The 21,502-nt window shown below is 42.7% G+C and overlaps 1 protein-coding gene across 1 annotated transcript in view; it reads left to right on the forward strand.

Moving 5' to 3' along the window:
* The window catches only part of LOC106607875 (tumor necrosis factor receptor superfamily member 21), a 36,526-nt gene that overhangs the window by 4,889 nt on the left and 10,135 nt on the right, over positions 1–21,502 (forward strand). The window contains exons 2-4 of the mRNA XM_014205335.2: positions 1,349–2,012; positions 6,249–6,818; positions 21,006–21,271. Of these exons, the coding sequence (XP_014060810.1) occupies positions 1,349–2,012; positions 6,249–6,818; positions 21,006–21,271 (1,500 nt within the window). The remainder of the gene's footprint in view (positions 1–1,348; positions 2,013–6,248; positions 6,819–21,005; positions 21,272–21,502) is intronic.

Genomic DNA, 21,502 nt, shown 5'->3' on the forward strand with positions numbered 1-21,502 from the left:
GGTCCCCAGCCCTCACATCAGCGAGAACAACATGTGCTTCTGAGCCAAACGGGGAGCAGCAGCGGAGGAGGCTGGTATTTTATTGTCCCGCTCCTGATGAGATGCTCTGAGAATATTAATACCTCCCACCCCACATCTCTGAGATGAATTAGGGCATTCTCATTTCTCTGGTAGGTCTACTGCAGTATGTAAACCATTAAAAACACTGGATTTGACCACAACTTTTAACAGGGCTCTGCATGTTCAGAAAGTGATGATGCAGCTCTCCTTTCTTTCCCTGCATATCGGCGGTTATAGCCTCAAACATCATATTTCTGTGGCGATTTTGGCACACTGGACAAAAAAGTGAGATCAACAGAGCCACTTCCCATCCAGCCCCACATTTAAGAGAGGAAATAGAACATGTGGTCTGCCATTAGAAGGAATTTTATGTAGGATCTGCATAGGGCTAGACTGGATGTAAATTCGGTGAAAGAAGTGGAGGGCTGTTGTGGATGCGGATGGCATTTCACTGCCATGGAACACATTCAAGCCATAATTACTTCAGAATGGAAGCGTTTACTAGTGCTGAAAGAATGCCTGTCAGTGAAAGTCAAACAGAAGGACATCACACATCAACAGAACATTGGGTACTGTGTGTTTTCACCAGATGTTATCTTGTTGAAATTCCTCAATGTGCTGTTTAGAACATCAGCCAAGTTGTGGTACCAGTCATTTGAATGGATTTTCAAGTGCTCGCTACTGAGAATATGAAATATTTTTGTGTCCCTTGGATGGATTGCCTTAACATAAATATTTTACATTTTTGAAAATAGCTAAATACAACCATGCTGTGTTAAAACATATACTAATATATATTTAGTTTCTTTATAGAGAAGTTGAATAAGTTATTTCAATTAGTTTATTGGATCTATTAAAGGTTGTAGTAACAACACCAGAAACACTTAACAATCTACTAGTACTTATGGAATTATATTTATTGATGACATAATAGACTTCTCCATTCCATGATGATGTCACCGTTAGAGCATGCCCCCTGGCCATGGCCTAGCTTCTGTCAAATTACAGTATGTGGGGAAGCCAGTACGGTAGGTGGCTAAGCACCCGGTGTGAGATTGTGTCCTGTAATGTTGACTCAATGCGCTTGTTTGTAACTCACTGTCCTTTAACTATAGCCAGTTTGGGGATTCTAGGGGTGACTTTGCCTGAGCTGTGGTTGTTTTCACACATCAATTTATTTGGTAAGTCAGCTGAGTCTCTAACAGCGACTCTTATGTGTTTTTGTCTTGTCTGCAGTACATTGTCTAAGCCCAACACTGTGTCTGTTGTCGTTTCTTTCTGTTCTCAGCTACTGTACAGTGTAGTTGGTGAGGCCTCCAGCCAGCCTCTGACACCCAGCCGAGGCACTGAGACAGAGGCCCTGTCTGCCCGCCACTACTACCACACAGACCCCAGCACAGGCATTCAGCTGGTCTGTGACAAGTGCCCCGCGGGCACCTTTGTTTCCAGACACTGTACCCAGACCAACGTGAGGGATTGCAGCCGCTGCGACGAGGGCACATTCACTCACGGAGAGAACGGGATTCAGCATTGCCACCGCTGCAGGAGGCCCTGCCGTGCCCCCCTCGTTGAAAAGGTCCCCTGCACGGCCACCTCGGACCGGATCTGCACCTGCCCTCCGGACACCTTCACCCAGGGGGACAGCTGCACGGCCCACTCCCTGTGCCCTGTGGGCTCAGGGGTTAAGAAGAGGGGCAACGATGTGGAGGATGTGCGCTGTAAGGCATGTGCACGGGGGAGCTTCTCTGATATGGCCTCCAGTGTGTTGAGGTGCAGGACACACACAGACTGCCTGGCCCAGGGTCTGCCCCTACTGGCGGCGGGCACTAGAGAGACAGACAACCGCTGTGGACCTGCTTCTCCCACCTCCCCCACCCTCCTGGGTCCTGCACAGTCTGCCTTCATCCAGGAGCCCTCCCCTTCCTCCTCCTCAGCTGGCCCAGTACGTAAAGGTAAGGGGCAGTGGACCAGACTCCCTCAACTACTTTACATCTGTTGCTCCCCCACCAAGGTTATTTTGTTTTTCATTTCAGTATCACCCTAGATATGCCCCCAGGGGATTGTAATTCTCATGTAGAAACTCTAGAGGAAGCCCAGACTGTAGAACAGGCTTGTGTTCCTAAAATACCTGTCCCCAGATGGCTATTATTCTCCACTATTTAGTCTGGCACGTCAAACATTGGTCCGGCTATCAGGTACTGTTCAGTGATAAGGTGACATGTTTGGTCTTGTCACAGACAACACTGCTTTGGTGGAAAACATGTTGTTGTTTCCATACCTTTCCCAGACTACTCACTTCCTTGTTCTCACTCTGGTCCATAAAAGGTCATGTCTGTAAAAAGAAATGGTAATTGCTTGTAGAGGGGAAAGGGGAGTAACCTGGGTAAACGGTTGCCCTTTTACTTAAATACATCACATGTATAGGAAGACAAGGGAAGCCATTGGGGCTCAAAGAGAGAAAGATTCCTTTGTAGGGGCTGTTGTTATTTCTTCCCAATTTGTCTCCCTGCCAAGTGTTATGTAACATGTCATATTGACAATGATCACAAAGGATGCTCATCTGAAATAGATAAAAGCATTCAAGTCAAAGGTTCCTATTTTTTATACTAACCAAATATTAGGCTGTCTATATGCAGGGAAGGGAAGTCTCAGAAAATGTGAAATACTTTTGTCTCCTAGAAATTATTTAAAAGTAGTCACTCACTGACAATGTTACCATGGCAACGTAGTTCTCAGAGACTGACTAACTATTTAGTTGGTGACAGTATTACCTCCACACCGGACTCATGACCGCAGTAAAATTCTATATGACAGTTGCGCCATGGTGATCCCCTATGCACTCTGGACATGCATTAGTAGTACCCAACTCGCTTGGGCGGCAGGTAGCCTAGTGGTTAGAGCGTTGAACTACTAACCGCAAGATTGCAAAATCGAATCCCCGAGCTTACAAGGTAAAAATCTGTCGTTCTGAACAATTTAACCCACTAGTCCGTCATTGAAAATAAGAATTTGTTCTTAACTGACTTGCCTGGTTAAATAAAAGCAATCATCTTGTCTCTCGAACCACTGTGACGTCAATAAAAGCACAGTATGTGCTTTTAAAACTCACCACTGTAATTGATCAATTTGAAGAAAGAAGTTCAACAATAGGTTGAAACTCAGTGGAAAACACGGCTGTTGTGGATGTTCTTTCAAAGCCTAACACAACCAAATGGACAGTGCTTTCTAAGGTGATGATTCATTAAAAACACCCATATGCATATTAGAGCTTATGCGTAGTCCAAGCCCGACCCCAAAAAACGGAATTAAAATAATGATTGTGCCAGTATACAATACATAACCTACCGCATAAAACACATGCCAGAAAAACATTTAAAAAATATATATACAGATTTAAGATGTATTTGGTACATAATTGGTCTAGCCTAAATTAAACAAATGCAGATTTTAGTGAATTTGTATTTGATTTTGAATAGCATAGTAATAGGTCGTTTTTTATATTTTCATAATTAATAGGCGGACACATTACCTTTAGCTACAGAATATCTCACCACCGTAAATTTCCATCTCCTCCCCTCTCTCCTTCATTATTTTCTCCAGCGTGCAGAGAGAAAGGCTGTCAACAGTTTAATGAAATATGTTTCGTTGTGAAAACATGTTACTATCGATGTTCCCGAACAGATTTCACTTGGTTTCCCAAATTACGCACTGGTTAGCTGCAGGAACTGGGCTGGAGAGCCCATGGCATACAGAGTTTGGGCGGAATATCCCCTGTCGCGCAGCGAAATGACCGGAGTAGCCTACTGATGAGTGAAAAACAGCGTGTGCAGCCTGAGGCAAGATAAAAAAAAAAAAAAAAACTCAAATAATCAATAGACTATAGTCGCTTCATGCAGCCCATATATTTTTTGATTTATAAGGCATTCTACGGTTTGTATCATTCACAACTGACGTTGCCAAATAACTGTAAATCTATCTATCGTATAGGATGTTTCAAATGATCACTTTAAAAAACTACATATATTTTACCTTCATTTAACTAGGCAAATTCTTTTTCAGTGACGACTTAGGAACAGTGGGTTAACTACCTTGTTCAGGGGCAGAACGCCAGATCTTTACCTTGTCAGTTCGGGGTTTCGATCTTGCAACCTTTGGTTACGAGTCCAACACTCTAACCTCTCGGCGACCTGCCGCACCTACTGCTCAACATAGCTCCGGAATGGCAATTAACAAGTCTACAGCGGTTGGCGTGGTGCATTGCCAGATAACATACAGTCGACCAACTCATATTCTGTTCTTCTGAAATACAAATACATCTACATCTCATAAAGTTTCTTTGGACCTGCCAAAATAAGTAATGGACTTATTGTGATGGTGTATATTCAATTGATTTATTATACTTTTTTAAATGTATATGTTCCAAAGGTGTGCTTCAGCGGCTTGTATGCGTGGCACTAGCGGTTCTGGGGGGGACCCCCTTGTGGCCCCCCTAAATATGGAGCATGAAATAATTTTTACGGAACTAATTTTTGCTATCGTTCTTTTTTTACATCCGTTATTAGACAGTGGCAACGATAATGATTGTGAACATGGTCTTTCGCCTGCTAATGCCTGCAATGCAGTGAAGAAAATGATTTGACAACAATAACGTCTAATGTAACTGGCCCCTCTAACAGTACAACTGGCCCCAGCTTGGCCCCCCCAGTTGAAATGGTCTAGAACTGCCACTGATGCGTGGAGGCCTGGAGATGCTAAAACTGTTTATGTTAATTAACAATCAGTTACCGTGAGACCAGCAGTCTTTTGCATGACAATAACCGGCAAACAAAATTTCATGAATGCCACTGCCGCTCGAAGGACTTTACTAGTCTCTCTTTTATTTTTTCTTCGGCTACTGCTTTTGTCCACAGTTTCATCCCAGTTTCGTCAGTAGTATTTCACGATGTCAGCCACCCATAGAGGAGCATTAATTCCACTGCTATTTGTCTTGTCTGTAGATTCATAGCCTTTCACTTGGTTAACTTGCCCCCTCATTCAGTGAGAATGGCTGAGGGGTGTTCCAGTCCCACACGTACTACAGAGAACCCCATGCCTCAGTCTCAATGGGATGGAATGGGGAAGAGGCTTTTGCACAAGAGCCACCAAGACATGACAGTGTGTCCCCATGCAGTGAGGAACTGAAAGCATTGCAGTTGAGATGAATATGCCAATAACACAGCTTGCTTCTGGATTACCTGTACACTGTTAATAGGATCCCAAGGATTACCAATGATCCGGGTGCCAATCCCAAAAGCATCCCCCAATATGATGCCATTATGAAATTCTAATCTAATCTGTTTAGTACTATAGTAGACAGGGGTATTCCAGTTCAGGGAGTTTTTACAGCATTGATTCAGGTTCAGTGGAAGTAAACACATCTCCCCTATTGATTGGCTGTTTTTGTTTCTACAGTAGCCTATAAAGGCAGTGTAACTTTGACATTTGGGCCGGCTTTTTTTTTATGGGGCAACAGTAATATCCAGTTCAATCGACTAACTGCCACATGACTGTGTTTAGGAATATATTGTCGACTTCTTTTGACCTCAAATGTTCATTTATTTCCTGCTGAGACTGGAGCTGTAATGGAATTTACTCCAGCTTTAGTAGAACACTATATGAATTTTGTATTTAACTAGGCAAGTCAGTTAAGAACAAATTCTTATTTATAATGACAGCCTACCAGGGAACAGTGGGTTAACTGCCTTGTTCAATGGTAGAATGACAGATTTTTACCTTGTCAGATCAGGGATTTGATCCAGCAACCTTTCGGGGACTGGCCCAATGCTCTAACTACTAGGCTACCTACCGCCCCTTGCCATCGTTAGGCTAGCTAAAGTTAGTTACCTGCCGCCCCAATGTGGTAGCTGTAGAAGGAGCAATCTAGTGCTCTTCTCGTGTCAGATTAGTTGGGGCTTGGCCAGGGCGGGGACCTTCCCTTCCACAGCTGTCCAGCAGATTGCCTGTGGGATTAAAGTTTGACAATTTCTCCCTTCTGTGTTGTTGTAGTCTGGATTTAGCCCATCTTTGGACTGAATTTAATTATCTTTCTCTGCATCTCCCTCCCCCTTTGTCTCTCTCGCTTTTTCTCACTCTCCTCCCTCATTCTCTCTTTTCATTTCTATTTGTGTTTGTGTGGCTCTGTGGGTTAGACAACTTCAGACTGACAGCAGGTGCTGAGGACTTAGAGCTCTTACTGAGTGCCACAGGGATTCTACCCAGCCATGGCCAGGATTCCCCCCCAGCAGGCTCCTCCAAAGCCAGCCCCGAAGACAATGGAGACGTCCTGAACCTGGCCACTACGCCTGAAGCCCAGGACTCCACACGGACTCTCTCACACCACAAGTACTCTGTTCCCAGTGATAACCACCGCACCCACCCGGCGGCCAACAACCGGGCCATGGATGGCATGGAGGATGGAGCTGGTGTGGGAGTGGGCAGATGGGTGCAGAGCTCAGGGTACAGGCCCACGCGGAGGGGCTCCCCCAGACCCAGCACTCATACGCACTTTGACATCAATGAGCACCTGCCCTGGATGATCGTTCTGTTGCTGCTTCTGGTGCTGGTGGTGATCGTGGTGTGCAGCGTGAAGAGGAGCTCCAGAGTTCTGAAGAAGGGGCCAGTCCAGGACCCCAGCAGCATCATTGAGAAGGCAATCCAGAAGAAGACCTGCCCCCCGAGACAGACCAAGGAGAAGTGGATCTACTACTCCAACGGACAGGGTGAGTGGGCGCTTTATTTTACCTCTCAAAGGTTTATAGAAAGAAATGCAACTTTGTTGATAAGTCTTTTTCTATGTAGCCGCATACTTTATAAAGACAGAAAAAATAAAACCGAAAAAAAGATATTTTTGGTACTAAGAGATATTTGCGAGACTCTCAGCCGAGAAGACTGACCATCTGTTGATCTGTTGTAGCACCAGTGGAGGAATCTAAATCCAATTCATTCTGCGCCAGAGAACACCACACATAGCAGAACAGTATGGCAGTTACACAAGCAAGGGCATGGTCTGCAACAGACTGTAACTGCCACCTCACTCTCCCCACACGTATCTCCTCTTTCTCTACCTCTCTCCCATCTTCTTTTGTCTCACTTTCTTTTTCTACTTCCCTCTTTACACCCTCTCCTCACGCCTTACTCTCTTCCTCTTTTCATTCTCTCTGTCTCCCTGATGTGTCTGGTTGTGTGTAACCATGGGAGCCGGGGTGGCCGCATGGGGCTGATCGGTTAAAGTAGTGAAACCACAGTACTGCAGCAGGCAGGCAGGAGGAAGAGCGCCGGCTGCCACAGCCTGATGTCAGCCTCAGATATCCATCCGCTTGTAAGCGAGAGAGAGGGAGAGCTCCAACCCAGTGCAGTTCAGTTCAAACCAGATTTTTCCAGTTCTCTGTGGTTGGAGAGAAGCTCAACTTTATCATTGCACAGACACATGCCACCCTGGAGAGGGTGAAGGGAGGGCTGGAGAGGCCTCTGCTTTCAGAGATATGTCCCACTGGGCACACCACGTCATTTCAACGTGGTGTGTTGGGTAATATTTGGTTGAGACATTAATCAATGAGATTACAACCTATATTCCCCCACTCAAAAAGACAGCCAAAAGTTAGTTGAATTTCTAATGTATTATCATCTCTATGCTTTCAACCATCTAAAATTACAACCAAATTCCAATGGAAAAACAATGTCTGATTTTGGTTTACGTAGTTGTCACCCAAATGTCTATCACTGTGCTTTCAACCATTTAAAAGCACAGCAAAGTTCAAATGCATATACAATGTCAGATATTTTGTTAATTTATAGAACAGATTCATCTATTATCACTGTGCTTCATAATAGCAGAACCAAATGGCCTGAATTGCAGTTGAGATCACATTAAAGTACACGGTGCAAGTGATCAATGTTGTTTGAGATTCTGCACAGATTATTATAGCAATTGTGAAGATCTCCACAAACCTATGATGACCTATGTATGCTATCTTGAACATGCATGCTTTATATGATTACAGAAAAAGAAATGTATAGTAACAGTAACTTCAAAATGTGGCCATGGATGTGTTACTCATTTTAAGGTTGAATGTTAGTTTGTTAGATAGCCTTAAGTTTAGGCTATTTACTGTATTACAAAAGTAATATTTTATTGTGTTTGGTTGACAATGCAACCATCGAGAGCATCCTGACTGGTTGTATCACCGACTGATATGGCAACTGCACCACCCTTGACCAGAAGGCCCTACCGAGGGGTGGTGTGGACGGCCCAGTGCATCACTGGAGGTGAGCTCCCAGCCATCCAGGACGTACATGCCAGGCGGTGTCTGAGAAAGGCTCGTAAAATTGCCAAAGACTCCAGACACCCAAGACATGGACTGTTCTCCATGCTCCTGTCTGGCAGGCGGTACGTACAGGCACATCAAGTCTCAGACCAACAGACTCCTAAACAGCTTCTATCCCCTGGCCATAAGACTGTTAAAATGCTAACAACTACGCAACATGCAACAATTTCAACGATTTTACTGAGTTACATTTTACAGTATATAAGGAAATCAGTCAATTAAAATAAATAAATTAGGCCCTAATCTATGGATTTCAAATGACTGGGCAAGGACGCAGCCATGGGTGAGCCTGGGAGGGCATAGGCCCACCACTTGGGAGCCAGGCCCAGCCAATCAGAATGAGTTTTTCCCCACAAAAGGGCTTTATTACAGACAGAAATACTCCTCAGCTCTCCCTCAGACGATCCCGCAGGTGAAGAAGCCGGATGTGGAGGTCCTGGGCTCGCGTGGTTACACATGGTCTGAGGCCGTTTGGACGTACTACCAAATTCTCTAAAATGGCTTATGGTAGAGAAATGAACATTCAATTATCTGTAAACAGCTCTGGTGGACATTCCTGCAGTCAGCCTGCCAATTGCACGCTCCCTCAAAACTTGAGACATCTGTGGCATTGTGTTGTGTGACAAAACTGCACATTTTAGAGTGGCCTATTTTTATCACCATCACAAGGTGCACCTGTGTAATGATCATGCTGTTTAATCAGCTTCTTGATATGCCACACCTGTCAGGTGGGTGGATTATCTTGGCAAAGGATAAATTCTAACTAACAGTGATGTAAACAAATTTGTGCACAAATTGTCATAGAAATAAGCAGGGATCTTTTATTTCAGCTCATGAAACATGGGACCAACACTTTACATGTTGCGTTTATATTTTTGTTCAGTATATTTATCCTTCTACTGTTCACTATATACAGTGAGGGAAAAAAGTATTTGATCCCCTGCTGATTTTGTACGTTTGCCCACTGACAAAGAAATGATCAGTCTATAATTTTAATGGTAGGTTTTTTTTTAACAGTGAGAGACAGAATAACGACAAAAAAATCCAGAAAAACGCATGTCAAAAATGTTATAAATTGATTTGCATTTTAATGAGGGAAATAAGTATTTGACCCCCTCTCAATCAGAAAGATTTCTGGCTCCCAGGTGTCTTTTATACAGGTAACGAGCTGAGATTAGGAGCACACTCTTAAAGGGAGTGCTCCTAATCTCAGCTTGTTACCTGTATAAAAGACACCTGTCCACAGAAGCAATCAATCAATCAGATTCCAAACTCTCCACCATGGCCAAGACCAAAGAGCTCTCCAAGGATGTCAGGGACAAGATTGTAGACCTACACAAGGCTGGAATGGGCTACAAGACCATCGCCAAGCAGCTTGGTGAGAAGGTGACAACAGTTGGTGCGATTATTCGCAAATGGAAGAAACACAAAAGAACTGTCAATCTCCCTCGGCCTGGGGCTCCATGCAAAATCTCACCTCGTGGAGTTGCAATGATCATGAGAACGGTGAGGAATCAGCCCAGAACTACACGGGAGGATCTTGTCAATGATCTCAAGGCAGCTGGGACCATAGTCACCAAGAAAACAAACCCTAACCCTAACCCGCCCGCAAGGTCCCCCTGCTCAAGAAAGCACATATACATGCCTGTCTGAAGTTTGCCAATGAACATCTGAATGATTCAGAGGACAACTGGTTGAAAGTGTTGTGGTCAGATGAGACCAAAATGGAGCTCTTTGGCATCAACTCAACTCGCCGTGTTTGGAGGAGGAGGAATGCTGCCTATGACCCCAAGAACACCCTCCCCACCGTCAAACATGGAGGTGGAAACATTATGCTTTGGGGGTGTTTTTCTGCTAAGGGGACAGGACAACTTCACCGCATCAAAGGGACGATGGACGGGGCCATGTACCGTCAAATCTTGGGTGAGAACCTCCTTCCCTCAGCCAGGGCATTGAAAATGGGTCGTGGATGGGTATTCCAGCATGACAATGACCCAAAACACACGGCCAAGGCAACAAAGGAGTGGCTCAAGAAGAAGCACATTAAGGTCCTGGAGTAGCCTAGCCAGTTTCCAGACCTTAATCCCATAGAAAATCTGTGGAGGGAGCTGAAGGTTCGAGTTGCCAAACGTCAGCCTCAAAACCTTAATGACTTGGAGAAGATCTGCAAAGAGGAGCGGGACAAAATCCCTCCTGAGTTGTGTGCAAACCTGGTGGCCAACTACAAGAAACGTCTGACCTCTGTGATTGCCAACAAGGGTTTTGCCACCAAGTACTAAGTCATATTTTGCAGAGGGGTCAAATACTTATTTCCCTCATTAAAATGCAAATCATTTTATAACATTTTTGACATGAGTTTTTCTGGATTTTTTTGTTGTTATTCTGTCACTGTTCAAATAAACCTACCATTAAAATTATAGACTGATCATTTCTTTGTCAGTGGGCAAACGTACAAAATCAGCAGGGGATCAAATACTTTTTTCCCTCACTGTATATATATATATATATATATATATATATATATATATATATATATATATATATTACCATTAGTATACAATATTTCCTCAAGTATTTATATATTTCTGATACTAGTCAATTTTCAGCCCTGTTTACATGTATCGTACTAGTCAGAAGTTTGGACACACCTACTCATTCCAGGGTTTTTCTTTATTTTTTACTATTTCCTACATTGTAGAATAATAGTAAAGACATCAAAACTATTAAATAACACATATGGAATGCATATACACACACTCACACTAACACCCTCACACTAACACCCACACACTTAAGGCCAATCCAGCCACTACGTAGACAAAGGTTACGGAGCGTAACGCAGTGTTGCAATGTCGTTTTTCGTCACAAAAGGGGTGGCTCATTGTAATACGCTCCGTCAATCGACATTCTGTAGTTTTTTTCGACCTGGAAATTGAGACTCGACAGATCATTCCGAAGACTGAGGGGCAGTATTGAGTGACTTTCGTAACAGAAGTACTGTCCCTGTGTCTACATCACATCTTTTCCGCTATCCCTTCTGGTATAAACTCGGAAGAGATGGACGTGCTGTTATTTTGCCTCTACTACTTGCTATTCTACTTGCAAGTTTCCTTTTTTTGTGCTTTTATTTCAAGATTTGCTACACGCAATCATGTCTCTGTCCAGTTTTGAGGAGCGTCTGTGCGAGCTGGTGAGACAATACGAGAACCTCTACAACCCTTCGATGCAGTTGTATTCGGACAAGCACGCAAAAGACAACAGCTGGAAGGAGATATCACAGAATGTTAACACCAATACTGATATCAAAGAAACATAGAAAAAGATTCGGGACCAGTATTTTTGCAATCTGAAAAGAGTGAAGGAGACGAGGAGTGGGGCTGCTGCTGGTGTGTACTACTCCAATTGTCTGACAACTGGATTGGCTTCATGTTTACGTGAAACATCGTCAGACAGACACCAATATGCCATATACGGTATGGACTCTTGTCATGCAGCCGAGTCCTTTTGTACAGTGTGTGTGTTTGTGATCTTATGTTTAGCTGACCTAGTTAGAACATGTGGAATCAGCTCTTTTCTGGATGGGAGAAATTGTGAGTGGGGCATATACAGTGACTAGTTCAAACATCAGAAAAACAGACACTGTGGTGTGTGTGTATGGGCTAATTAGATTGAGATGTTTACGAAATCAGTTCTTTAGAGTAAGCATTTTAACTCAAAGGAGCCCATGGAGATGTTTTAAGAATTGCTTGCAATGCATTCTAATGTATTCGCCATATGCTTGTCAGTGTTTGATGGGGGTGGTGTTTTGGACAGCCCAGAGACAGAGCTGAGCCCTGAGGGCCCATCCACAGGTGGTTCATCGCCCCTTGGTTCATCATCTTCCCAACCAGGTTCATTACCTCCCTGGCCCCTCTCCCCAACGCCCTTCTCACCAACACCCAACACACCGTCCAGGCACGCCCTGCAACTCCAAGGCGGCTGAGGATCCTTTGGACACTGACATTATGCAGCGAGTTAAAGAAACGCCAGCAGGAGTTACAGAAACAGCAGCAGTGTCCAGCAAAGGCCGTCTACAACGTCATGGTACCATGGACAGTGACTATTCCTCCTGATCGATGTCTCCCATTTGTCAGGGACATGACAATCTACTTTCACAGGACCATCGATCAGTACTGTGTGTCCGCTTGGTCCACTCTTGAGTGAGACAGAGCCGTCCGTCTTAACCCAAAAACTGGTGTTGTGTGCCTTTTTTCGTATTCACACGTTAGAGTGTTGGGTAATTTACTGGTGTTTACTTTGGATTTTTTGTTTTATTTCCCCTTTCATCACACTTTTCACCTGTGTATTACCATAGCAGGAACGTCTCCATTAAAAGGCCACTACACATGACCATGTACAACCTTGTGTTATGTTGATTAGGGAAATGTCTCGAGGGTTTAGCCTTATTGTCTACAGATGGACAGCCATTCTCACCCATGTACCATAGCAGGAAGGTCTCCATTGAAAGGCCTCAACAGAAGGTTGTACATGGTCATGTGTAATGCTGATTAGGTAAATTGCTCAAGGGTCTAGCCTTATTGTCTACAGATGGACAGCCACTAATTGGAAGGCCACTACACATAATACAACATTAGGTAAATGTCTTGAGGGTCTAACCTCCAAAGAATATATGACAAACTAAAACCACACAAGGATGAAGTGACTGTCATTATGGTAGTCTTTATTTTGATTTGTAAAGTGTGAATAAGAAAAACAGCTAAATCCAAACAGCAAAACCAAGTGTGTGGCTCACAATATGACATATAAACAGTCATCAAGCGGAGGAAGAGAACATATTTGCCACATGTGTTCCAAACCACACTCCAACATTTACTGTAGGGTGCCATGCGTGATAGCAGCATTTTGGAAAGACACTTGACCAGCTGGTGTGAGGAAGTAGTCCCTGAGGTTGTTGCGCACATGTATAGCAACTCTGTCTTCCAACATGTTTCTTGGGTCCAGGAAGCTGGTGTCCCCTTGTACCACCTGTCTCCACTCTCTTGGATGCCGGTCCCCAGTGGGTGTGGAGTAGTCAACAAAAGTGGAGTGGATGTACTGTGTTGATGACTCTGTGTTGTAAGTGTTTGTGGTGTAAAGGTAGTTGTGGAGAGCCACGCAGGCCTTGGTCTCAGCTTTCTCTGGGGCAACCTCAAGGGCTCGTCCCATGATCCTTCATCTTGCAGCAAGGATCCCAAAGAGGTTCTCTAAAATTCTTCTGTCTCTTGAGTGGCGGTAGTTGTAGATTTATTTTGGTATCATCAAGGCCAGAATAAACCTTTCAATTAAAGAAGTGTTTCCATTAGTATTGAACAGGAACATGAAGGCTATCAAATGTGTGCTGTGACATCTGTGTAACCTATGCTTTGGACCTAGGCCCCCATCCTCTTACTGGAATGCCAGATTACTTTTACGTGAGGCATATCATTTCAATGTCTATATTAGTATCATTTTCACATCAAACAGTGCCTTCAGAAAGTATTCAGACCCCATGACTTTTTCCAAATTTTGTTAGGTTACGGCCTTATTCTAAAATTGATTAAATTGTTAGTTTTTTTTGTCTCATCAATCTACACACAATACGCCCATAATGACAAAGCAAAAATAGCCTTTTAGAAACTTTTGCAAATTTATAAGAAAAAACCCCATATAGGGCTATCTTCTGTAAATCACCCCTACCTGTCACAACACAACTGATTAGCTCAAACGCATTAAGAAGGAAAGACGTTGCACAAATTAACTTTTAACAAGGCACACCTGTTAATTGAAATGCATTCCATGTGACTACATGGAGCTGGTTGAGAGAATGCCAAGAGTGTGCAAAGCTGCCATCAACGCAAAGGGTGGGTACTTTGAAGAATATAAAATATATTTAGATTTGTTTAACACTTTTTTGGTTACTACATGATTCCATATGTGTTATTTCATAGTTTTGATGTCTTCACTATTATTCTACGATGTAGAAAATAGTAAAAATAAAGAAAAACCGTTGAATTAGTAGGTGTGTCCAAACTTTTTACTGGTAATGTATGTGTAACTGAGAGATGCACACACACACTGCATGCTAATGTTTTTAAATGTATGTAAATTGTAGTCTTCTGTCTGTAATGTATTTTTCGTTACGTGTCGGACCCCAGTAAGACTAGCTGTCGCCATTGGTGTCGGCTAAAGGGATCCTAGTAAATTAAATCAAATAGATCAACATGTGGCTTTAATTCCAGTTTGTCTAGAAATGAATAATTGATATGTTAAAACTTCACTAGGGTAGGGGGCAGCATTCGGAATTTTGGATGAAAAGCATGCCCAAGTTAAACTGCCTGCTACTCAGGCCCTGAAGCTAGGATATAGATATAATTGGTAGATTTGGATATAAAACACTCTAAAGTTTCCAAACCTGTTACAATAATGTCTGTGAGTATAACAGAACTGATTTGGCAGGTGAAAACCTGAGAAAAATCCATCCAGGAAGTAGGATTCTTTTATTTTTGTAGTTTTCTATTCAATGCCATTACAGTATCCATTGACTTAGGACTCAAATTGCAGTTCCTATGCCTTCCACTAGATGTCAACAGTCTTTAGAAATTGTTTCAGGCTTGTATTCTGAAAAATGAGGGAGTAAGACCAGTCTGAATGACTGGACCCGAAAGTGTCACAGAGCTTTTTCATGCGCAATCCCGAGAGTGCGCCTTTCTTGTTTACCTTTTATATTGACGACGTTATTTTCCGGTTGAAATATTATCGATTATTTAGGCTAAAAACAACCTGAGGATTAACATGTTTCTATGAACTTTACGGATACAATTTGGATTTTTTGTCTGCCTGTTGTGACTGCATTTGAGCCTGTGGATTACTGAAGAAAACGCACGAACAAAACGGAGGTTTTTGGATATAAAGAGAGACTTTATCGAACATTTATTGAGTAAATGGATGTCTTCTGAGTGCAACCATATGAAGATCATCAAAGGTAAGTTATTAATGTTATCTCTATTTCTGACTTGTGTAACTCTTTTACTTGGCTGGTTACTGTTTGTAATGATTTGTCTGCTGGGCGATGTTCTCAAATAATTGCATGCTATGCTTTCGCCGTAAAGCCTTTTTGAAATCTGACACCGTGGTTGGATTCACAAGAAGTTAATCTTTAAACCTATGTATAACACTTGAATGCTTTCTGAATTTTTATAATGAGTATTTCTGTTTTTGAATTTGGCGCTCTGCAATTTCACTGGATGTTGGCCAGGTGGGACGTTAGCGTCCCACATACCCTAGTGAGGTTTTAAATGCACTTTAAATACATTTTTATTTGATCTAGTTCTATTCTTTAACTTAGATTTTTAGTAGAGATGGAGACGTGAATCCAACATATCAATTATTAATTTGTAGACAAACTGGAATTAAAGCCAGACTAAGTCAGTGGTACAGATGGAACTATCCAAGTCGAAGATGGGTAGGGTGTCTGGGGGGTGTCGTGTGTCAGGGCTCTCACTGTGTGAAGTGAAGAGATTAGCACATTGTACCTTTCCGCTCACACCACGTGAGAATGTTCCAGGAATGTTAATGTATAGTAGGGATGTGGACATTACGAAGATAGAAAGAGACAACTGAAACATGATCAGTAGTCTAACCGTGATTAATATTCAGCCTGACCTCATATAATTGTCTGTTCAATTTCCCTTTTGTGTTACTCACAAAAGGCATTTCGAAAGCATTAGAGAGAGCAATCTGTTAACAATTGAGTCCTCAAGGAAAGTCCTCAAGGAAAGTCCATGATAAACTGCTTTGGTATTTACATGGATTCATGCTGCTATGTTAGGATTTTCAGCAATTAAAATGTTTTGTCCATTTCTCACACACACACAAATGGCAATCAAGACATTAAGTGCACTGACATTTTCACATATTTTTCTTTACTGTTGTCTTAAAATAGTAGTAGTAGTAGTAAGATTTCTATAAACAATGTCCAGATACACAAATAATCTGCATTTTTACTGCGTTGTTTGTCTACAATCAGTTCCAAAAAAGAGAATTTAATTGTATTTGAAACTTCAAACAACAAGTGAATTTACGGCATGTTTTTTAAAAAGGATTATAGAATGTTTATCAAGTGGATGCCAAGTTTTACATTCAGACCATGTGTGTGTTTGTGTGTGTGATTACACAGCTGTTTACTCTTTCGAACAAAACAGTTTGTTAATTCGTCCAAGGTGTATAATTGGCTACCCTGAAGGCTTTAATGTCTATTTACTAGAGTAGTTAAAACACTCCTAATAAAAAGTGGAATGGGAAACATAAATAAGGCGAGATTATACAAATAGCGAATTCTTTCATACGAGTCCAGAAAGTGATGTGAAGGTCGAGCAGGGTATACATAGTGCAGATGAAATGAATCCCCCGTGTGAGCCTGCTGTTTACGACGCCCAGGCGGAGCGGGGTACATAGGAGGCCGTACTGCTCAGCTCCAGGGTGGGCCAGGCCACAGGGTCAGGCAGGGAAGCAGGGATAGGACCTGGACTGTGGCTGTGAGTCAGTTGGGCCTGCTGTGGATTTTGTATTATTACCATTTTCATGCAGACGGATTGGATTATGATACTTTACGTTCATTTTGTTTAGTGTTTTTTGAATGACGGCAACATTTTCTACAAAATGATAAAAACTGAGCAAGACTTCACAACCCTAGGGAGTCAAAGAGATTGAAACAATGAAAGTGACTGAGCAGCAAGCTGGTCAAATGCAACCAATTTGTCTCTTCCATGAGGATTTTTTCATTTTTTATTTTTTTTCACCTTTATTTAACCAGGTAGGCAAGTTGAGAACAAGTTCCCTGTTTACAACTGCGACCTGGCCAAGATTAAGCAAAGCAGTTCGACACATATAACAACACAGAGTTACACATGAAGTAAAACAAGCATACAGTCAATAATACAGTAGAAAAATAAGTCTATATACAATGTGAGCAAATGGTGACTTGGGCTCCCGAGTTGCGCAGCGGGCTAAGGCACTGCATCTCAGTGCTAGAGGCATCTCTACAGACCCTGGTTCAATTCCAGGCTGTATCACAACCGGCTGTGATTGGGAGTCCCATAGGGCGGTGCACAATTGGCCCAGCGTTGTCCGGGTTAGGGTTTGGCCGGGGTAGGCCGTCATTGTAAATAAGAATTTGTTCTTAACTGACTTGCCTACTTAAATAAAGGGTAAATGACAAGCTTACTTTGTCACCAGCAGGAATCCCCAGAGAGGCTCAGAGCAGATGGACTAGAGGGGAAAGACTGCATGGCTGCTATTGTGGCCTCTGTCATGCAGCCCTCTCAACTCAGACCTGCTGTGGCTGGTTTGCTGTCTCAATGGTGTTTTCCAATTAAAATTTTACAGCGCCCCCACTTCCCATTAGGGTCTGTGGTACTGTATAAGAGATTAACCACATTCCACATTGTCTCACCACCTCTCAGAGGCTCTACTTGTAATAGATGGAGACTACGTGACAGTAGTGTAACCTGTTGAAAAGCCTTGCAGTAGCTACATTTCTCTGCTCTGCAGGCAACGTTACATTGCTGTGAACTAACTGTTTTATTTTTAAATTTGTTTTATTTAGCTTTTATTTACCTAGGCAAGCCATTTAAGAACAAATTCTTATTTTCTATGACGGCCTACCGGGGAACGGTGGGTTATAACTGTGACACAACTTGTTGCTTCATCTCTATGCACCATCATCAATGTAAAAACTCAATCTTTGTTTTACATCTAACTAACAGATGACATTTGGAGTCTTTATTACATTTGAGCATTTTAAACCCTCCTCCGTCCTGTTACTATTTACTGATTGGCAGCCATTTTAGGTCAGCCATCCTGTAATTTGTTTATATTCAATCTGCCACCACTGCAATCATGCCAGGGGCTTAAGGAAACTGCCTATTGTACACATTCGCTAGCATACTGAATTATACATGTAGGTCATCTATTATATCCAACTAAAACAGAGATTGTATTTCCCCCTAGCCTAGCTCTGTCACTTTGTTTTAATTCTCTCTAAAGAAGGTGACAGTAGGCAGGCTTGATAGGAACTGTCACAAAAGGCTTCAGGTGTCGGTCTCATCGTTCAACACAAAGTCGCTTCGTGGCACGACTCTGACCTCAGGGCAGGATAACCATAGTGTAGCCTTGGCCTCGACCAGATCACAAGCCAACCACCGCCGGTTTACAGCAAGTCAATCTCCCAGCTACAATCTCTCCAAACCGACCCTGTATTATGCACTTTGGATGTTTGGGCTTTGATAGTAGATATTAATCAGGGATCACTGTGATCGTTATCAAAATTGAATTATTAATGATGTTTCTCTGCACATTATAGTTCAGTCTGCATAATGTGGCTTCTTGTAGTCTGTGGATTGAGGTTTGGGTCAATTCCATTTCACTTTCCATCAATTAAATTAATTAATTGGAATGGATGTTACATTCAGTAAGTAAATTGGAAATCCCCCCATGTTTTAATGAAGGTTTTATTTCAATTTTAATTTATTCAAGTTGAATTATGACGCACATACTTATCTTTCAATTGAATATGGCTATGCCTGCAGGGATGGCACAGTTTCACAGACACACATACATGGGGTTTTTCTGCACCTGTTTGCGAACATGTTCTGTTTTGACTGAGTGAAGTTTTAACACCTGTGGATGTTTGTGTCTGCCTGACAGTCTGAATATATATTAGTTAGGCTATTCACGTGGGACATTTCCTGTTATGACAAATGGTCCCCCCCACATATTTCTGCCACTTGGCTTGTATTTGCAAGTCAACATGTTCTGCTGCGTCCCTCAGAAGTGTGACTGGAGCCAGCCAGGCAGGGTGTGGTGTAGGATATCCTTCAGATAAGGTCCTAAAGCTTCAGAAAGGCTATGGTTGGGTGAGGAGGAGAACCCCATGTCCTCTTTTTTTCCACTTGTGTTGTTTCACAATAAACAATTTGAGGCCGCTTAGTACTATTTTTACATTAAAACCAACGAGTATGCATTTTCTCAAACCTATCATAACACATTCATCAGTAGACCATGACGTAAGGACTAAAGAGGGGTATTTCTAGCATGAAAGACCAAAGGGGACCGTAAGATGGATGTATGCATTGTTTGTTATCCACATGCCATTAACAGCAGGGAGTTATAGCATGCCATGCTATTGCACGGACCTTAAGCAAGTAAGCATATGTCAAGGCATGAGATGATCCAATGTCTTACAGTATGCACATTTTCCATTTACAGTTTCACAACAATATTGCCCTATCAAAATCCACAATTATCTATGAGTAGGTCCAGTAGTGTTCCAGACCATCAGAAAAAACCCAGGCCCTATTCCCTAGTTATAAGCTATAGGGCACTGGGTTTATTTCCCAGTCAGTTAACATGGTCAGGAAAAACTCTGGTCCCTATCTCTGAGCTTAGGCAGTGTCTTATACCTGGGTAGTGGCCCTGGCTGAAAAGGACAACCAACCTGCTGAGTCTGCAGAGCCTAACCATGTTCCATACTGGCAATAAGGACCTTTGTTTCAGCACCAGCTACTCTCACACATGCCCATTGTGATTATCAGAGATTCAGAAAGAGCATTCTCAACATCATTTCAATGGAGTGTCTATCTTAGATCAGCAGTGTAGTACTACTACTACTACCACTACTTCTACTACTACCACTACTTCTACTACTACTACTTCAACTACATAGGCAGTGTTACTTTAAAGCACAAAAAGCCGGACAGGAGGACAAGCAGGCAGTTCTTTAAGGGTCTTTGAACCCATCAGGAGGTTGTCTTCATATACTGAAAGTAACACTTCCTCCATCTGGTTGAGACCAGTTCAGCTTTATGAGTCACGCTGAGTTTGTCTGGACAGGGTGTGCAGAGGGAACAGATGGGCTGCCAGTTCGGGGGTGCGGAGAGGTGGAGGGTAGTGGAGAACTTCAGATGCATCTGCTGAGGTAAAGCTTGGTGAGAGATCACTTTCAGAGAGTGTATTCCTGGATCCACTAGTTTATGACGGTGCATTTCTCATAAGCAGCAACCAGACATGCAGGCCGGCTAAAACTTTTCTGATTACCCCCTAACTGAGACCTTAGGCTTAGGGTAACTGAGAGGTGATAACCCTTATGTAACACACACATACAAACTCACTCTCTACATCTCTACAACACAAATCGTAGATTCACTGTGTTCACTTAATAGCGTTTTATAAGAAAGTAACAATGGCTCAGTGTGGTTCACGAGGACCCATTTTTTGTTGTTGTACTAGTCATAGTTTTGACTATTGCTTTTAACTGATACAACCTTACAATTAAGGAGAAATCAAGTAATATAATTGTATGCTCTTTTAATTTGATTTCTAAGTACTTAATTAATGGGCATAATTACTATAAATGAAGGAAGGGCTGATCATGTCTCATGATCAACAGAGTCCTTGTGAATTAGTGATTGACTTATTAGTCATGAGTAACATCCATTGTTAATCCATGGCTCCAGTCTATTTCAGACATGACATAAAATGTACCTGTTCTCTCCTCTCTTTACCCAGGTGTGGACATCCTGAAGTTGGTGGCAGCTCAGATTGGCAGCCACTGGATTGACATGTACCAATCCCTGGCCAATGCCACAGAGCGTGAAGTGGCAGCATTCTCCAACGGCTACCAGTCGGACCACGAGCGTGCATACGCTGCCCTGCAGCACTGGACCATCCGCGATGGGGACGCCAACCTGGCCAAGCTCATCAACGCCCTGCACCGCCACCGCCGCATTGACGTGGTGGAGAAGATACGGGGCATCATGGAAGACAATCCTCAGGTAAGCCCTACTGGCAAAGAGAATCTGTTCTGTCCTCCAGTGAACTCTCCCATCTTGAATCACAGGTGGGCTATTTGGGCTAAATGGCACTCCTCACTAAGGAGCCTTCAGGTCCTCATTTTATCTCACCAAATCTCTAGAGTACAAAGTCACTCATAAAGTCACTCAACGTGAACGTTAACATATAAATCACATATGGGATGACAACGTTAATTTAAACAAGTCACAAGA

The sequence above is a fragment of the Salmo salar genome, chromosome ssa06 (genome assembly GCF_905237065.1).
Source record: "Salmo salar chromosome ssa06, Ssal_v3.1, whole genome shotgun sequence".
Classification (NCBI taxonomy): domain Eukaryota; kingdom Metazoa; phylum Chordata; class Actinopteri; order Salmoniformes; family Salmonidae; genus Salmo; species Salmo salar.